This window comes from Triticum dicoccoides, chromosome 7A (genome assembly GCF_002162155.2).
Source record: "Triticum dicoccoides isolate Atlit2015 ecotype Zavitan chromosome 7A, WEW_v2.0, whole genome shotgun sequence".
Taxonomy (NCBI): domain Eukaryota; kingdom Viridiplantae; phylum Streptophyta; class Magnoliopsida; order Poales; family Poaceae; genus Triticum; species Triticum dicoccoides.
In genome coordinates this window covers 276144653-276149311 of record NC_041392.1, presented here as the reverse complement: position 1 = coordinate 276149311, position 4659 = coordinate 276144653, and the positions used below count along the sequence as shown (strand labels likewise).

The following is a 4659-nucleotide window of genomic DNA, read 5'->3' as shown; positions in this document are numbered from 1 at the left end:
AGGCGGCGGCTACGGCGGGAGGCACGGGCGGCTACGGCGGCGGTGGTAGGCGGTGGCGGGTGGCGGGGTGCGGCGGCTGAGGAGGAGGGGGTTGGGGGTCCGGCTCCTTATATAGGCCGGGGGGGTGACGGCTTGCGGGAGGGGCCAGCCGGGGCCATGTCGGTGCCGGACTCCGGTGGAGTCCCGGTCGGCCACGACGGGGAAGGCGACGGTGGCTAGGCCAGCTGGGCCTTCGGCCCGGTCGGTCCGAAAGATTTATTTTAAAATAAAATTATAATTTCGCGCGAACAGAAAAATCCAAAAATAAAATAAATAAAAACCCTAAAACCAAAACAATTTTCACGGCCCTCTACTAATATTTAGGACCACGTGAACATTTTTCTGTAATAAAATGCAATTTTCCCTAATTTACTTGAATAAAATATCAAATAAAAATCCAATAAAATAAATATTTTTATTTAAAATTAAATTTCCATTATTTCCTCTGTTTTGAAGAAGTAATATTATCTTCTCTCATTATTTATTTATTTGGAAATAATTTGGAAAAAATAATTTCAAGTAAAATTCTCTTTGATCCAGTTTACCAATTTTAAAAATTTCAAAAATGGAATTTTATGAAAACCTCCAACTCTCTCAAATGGTCCTTGATTTGCTTAAGATCTTTAGAATCAAACTGTCCAAATAAAACCAATTCAAAAAATGCAAGAATCATGAATGCATATGATTACCTAAATGATTAATTAACATCCAAATTAAAAATTAAGATGTTAATATAAAGAATGGCGGCATGGCCGTTGAGGTGCACGATCTTGCAGGGCGTGCAAGAGTGCGCATTAACGTGGGTGGAGGCATGCCTATGCTTCTTGGCTGGAGGTTGAAGGCAATTTGATAGCCAGGGCGTGCCTGTTAGTAGCTAAGAGGCTCAGGTGCGCTCTCAGCTGTCTATCGATCATAAGATCGTGCGGCTGACGTTATCTCGTGAATTATGTATGGAAACTCACTAAATCTTCCCCTAATAATAATAAAGTACGTCGCGACAATTTTCCAGAAAAACCCTTATGTTTTTAGATATTCAACCCGCAGTTCTATTTTAAATGGACCTAAGAAAACGTTTCATTTTTACAAAAACACCCTTTGTTTATTTGCATTCAACCCGCGATCCTGCGTCCGCCACCGCCGACCGCGCCCAGCGCCTTCACGCGCGGGCTCGCGCTCGAGCCTCCCCGCCGCCCCGCGCCGGCCAGCCACCAGAGCGCCGCCGTCGGACTAAGGCGCCAACCCTGCCCTCCTCTCCTTCCCTCCTGGCCCTCCACTTCTATCTCTCACCTCCCTCTCTTTCTCTCTCTCTCTCCTTCGCAGGAAGCCATGGCCGTCGGGCCTTCATGCCACGAGCTCGCCGTCGGCCTGTGACTCAAAGAGAGGGAGACGGCGAGGGGCGGTCGAGGCCAACGTGGGAGATGCTCCCGCTGACACGCACATGCAGAATCGCGACGACGGGCGTCGGTGAAGATTCCGACGAATGACGCGGGCATGACGACGAGAGTTCTGAGATCTGGGCAGCGCCATTGTTGTGGTGCTGACACGCACATGCAAGATCGCGATGGCATGTGTCGGTGAAGGTTCCGAATGACGCGGGCGTGACAGCGGCAGTTCTGAGATCCATGGGCGGCGCCATTGTTGTGTTGGAGTTGGTACTTCCTGCTCGAGAGAGAAGAGAGGGTGAGAAGAGAGAGAGGAGACCGGGGAGAAGCGCGGGAAGGAGCTGGCTCACCAGCGGGGTCCTGCTGCAGATCGCCGGCGGGGGTTTGGCCCGACCCACTGGGTTCGCTGCGGGGAAAAAGGGCCCTTGAGAGCTGCCTCCTTCGTGGACGAGGGTGCGAGGAAGCGCTCACTCGACTCACTCAAATTCGAGCTACGGGAGAGGGGCGCCTGCTCGTGCCTGCTTCTTGGACGAGGGAGTGAGGAGGCGCTCGCGCTCGAGCACGGCGGGGGATCTGTGGGAGGGATTCGCTTGAGATGGGGAAATTTGTTCTAATCCAGCTGACTATAAACAGTCGGGCCACGCGTCCACTACAGGGTCCCACGCACCACTACCTCACCTCTTTTCTGGTTCAGTCGTTTCCTCCCACCGATCCCTATCCACACATGACCTTATCTCTCCACCATAGCACCCTGTATACATCAACTGACACACAATTTTTCATTTTACAGGGAAAGGGTCCCAACCGCCCCGGAAGCTGCATTAGATAAGACTATGGTGATACAAGTTAAATGGAGGTGCTAAAAAAAAAGAAAAATACGGCATAACAATCAGATTTTACCAGAAGGACTCTAACATAAAAGTGGGAAAAATAACTAGGTCCTCTACCACCAATCTTGAACTGAAGCTCCAGAAATCGGACGACGCCGATGCAGCGAGGAGCACCACCCTGCAGGCCTATTCAAAAACTATTCATGAGTTACAAAATAGTTTATATGTTCATAAAATATTTGCTTATTCAAAATGATCATGGATTTCAAAAAATGTTCGCTAAATCAAAATATGTTAGTGGATTTCAAAAATTGTTCCACCAATTTCCAATTAAATATTCATCGAATCTAGAAATGTTTGCCCATTCAAAAAAATTGTTTAAAAAATGTTCACAATTTTAAACAAATATTTGCAAATAGTATAAAATGTTCATGTATTCAAAAAATGTTCTTGATTTTAAGAAATGTTAAATTTTTTGTAAAAGTGTTCATGGACTTTATGATGTTTTTTTCTTCCGTTGCAACACACGGGCCATTTTGCTAGTATGATACATAAGTATGATATATAAATAGTATCTATATCAATATAAAAATATTCACAGAGGCAGATTTAATTAATTTCAGCCATCAAATTATGTTAATTCAACGACCTAGACTGCTTCAATATCGAGCGCTCAACACGTTTAGCGTGCAGTTAGTTTCATGTCAAATATAGTGCTAATCACATAATAACACGCAAATAATATTCTACTTAATATCCACATATATTTAATATACCTTTAAATTAACGTGCATTGTACGTACACATTGACTAGTGATATATAAGTATGATATACATATATATGTGCCTTTTAACTGGGAATAACATGCATCTGTCATATGCCATGTCTAACCGAATTATGTACTAAGACATCTGGAAGCTCACTAAAAGTGCACTGAAAGCTCAGTCACGAAGAAACAAAACAATCGAAGGCCTGGACGGCTAGAAGCTCCGGTTGTTCATTCGGCTGCGGACCCGCCGTATGAACATGTCAGCGGCGTGGTCGATCTCCTCCTTGATGTTGAACTCCTTTCCGTCCCCTTCCCTGCACCTCCTGATGACGTCCATCACCGACGGCTCGTCGTCAGGCAGCCGATCTTCCTCCATTGCCTCCGCGCCACCACCGCGTTCCTCCTCGTCGACATCGTCGCCCTCCTGGAGGCTGCAGTCGTCATCGTTGTCGTCGAACAGTGAGTGCGTCCAGTCTGGGTAGCCGTAGTGGCCGTCATCGTCGTCGCCGACCACTTCTTGCAACAGCTCGGAGAGGCCTGGGACGTCGACTCCATGCATCGCGGCCTGCCCGTCCTCCTCCGCCGCCATCGTCGACGAGGCGTGGACCTTGCGGTGGTCGTGCACCGGGTCTCTCTGGCGGCCCGGCAGGAGGGCGCGGAGGTGGCGCGACACGGTGCCGACCATCGCCGTCCTGTGGCGGAACGAGGCGAGGAAGAGGAGCCGCGCCCTGAGGACGCCAGCCCTGCCCCTCAGCGCCCGCACCGCCTTCCTCAAGAACTCGGCAGCTTTGCTGATCTTCGTTTTGGCCTTCATCTTTCCGGGTAGCTTCTTTCGAACTCCTTCTTGGCTACCTAGCTAGTTCTTTAGCGAGTGCAGGAATGCGGACAAGAGAGAACAAATTGGTGCTGCTGGTTATCAATTGCAATTAACGAGTGCGTGTGTGGTACTGGTAATGGCGAGACTGAAGTGTTGATGCATGGGACATGTGCCTTGTTTTAAGGACACGGGAGCTCAATTATTTATAGATGCAGGCAGCTAGCCAACTCAGGGTAACCGGGAAGGTCAAAAGAAGGAAAGGTACCAAGAAACTTGGGAGCTCGACAAAGCAAAAGCTCTTTTTGAGGAGAGACACTGCCCAATCAAACTCTTCTATGGACCAAAAGCTCTTTTTGAGGAGTGCACTTCAGGAATGCATTTTACCTTTCGGGTGAGGATGTCCACTCTATATACAAACTACATCTATATCCAACTCTAGAAAGTTGGGAAATACTTTGATATTTTTGAAAGAAAAAGAAAATATAGTATTTCAAACATCCTCCATCCATTATAACGAAATCCGTGTACTTTTGTGTAAAACCACCCAAACTCTGAATATTTCTCATTGACAAACAAAAATCTCTAGCTTTTTTTTTCACGAATACGCAAAGATTGAATATCATTGCATTGATATGAGAGAAGAATGAGTACAAGGAGCGGCTACATGAGCATCACCTACATGAGCTGGCATGAGCTTAGGAGACCAAAGCTGAGGGACAAGGGTTGGTCAGCCGTAACAAAAAATATGAAAAACTATCTCTTGGGTAACATAGTGGCCAATCACTGGCGCCGGCACTGGCTCAGAGGCGGATGTCTTCTTT

The 4659-nt window shown here is 47.3% G+C and overlaps 1 protein-coding gene and 1 long non-coding RNA gene across 2 annotated transcripts; both read right to left on the bottom strand.

Moving 5' to 3' along the window:
- Positions 1-1061: 1061 nt before the first annotated feature.
- LOC119331466 lies at positions 1062-2002 on the bottom strand. Its single transcript, XR_005160521.1, has 2 exons — positions 1772-2002; positions 1062-1698 (listed from the first exon to the last, which is right to left on the bottom strand). It is a non-coding gene; the product is annotated as an uncharacterized LOC119331466 (long non-coding RNA).
- A 1230-nt stretch (positions 2003-3232) lies between these two features.
- On the bottom strand, positions 3233-3974 carry LOC119329497. Its single transcript, XM_037602555.1, has one exon. The coding sequence runs from the start codon at positions 3833-3835 to the stop codon at positions 3233-3235; it is 603 nt and encodes a 200-aa protein (XP_037458452.1). The 5' UTR covers positions 3836-3974.
- Positions 3975-4659: the final 685 nt, after the last annotated feature.

What these genes read in the sequence shown, in the direction of transcription:
- LOC119329497 (XM_037602555.1), bottom strand. Translation starts at nt 3,835, where the DNA reads ATGAAGGCCAAAACGAAGATCAGCAAAGCTGCCGAGTTCTTGAGGAAG.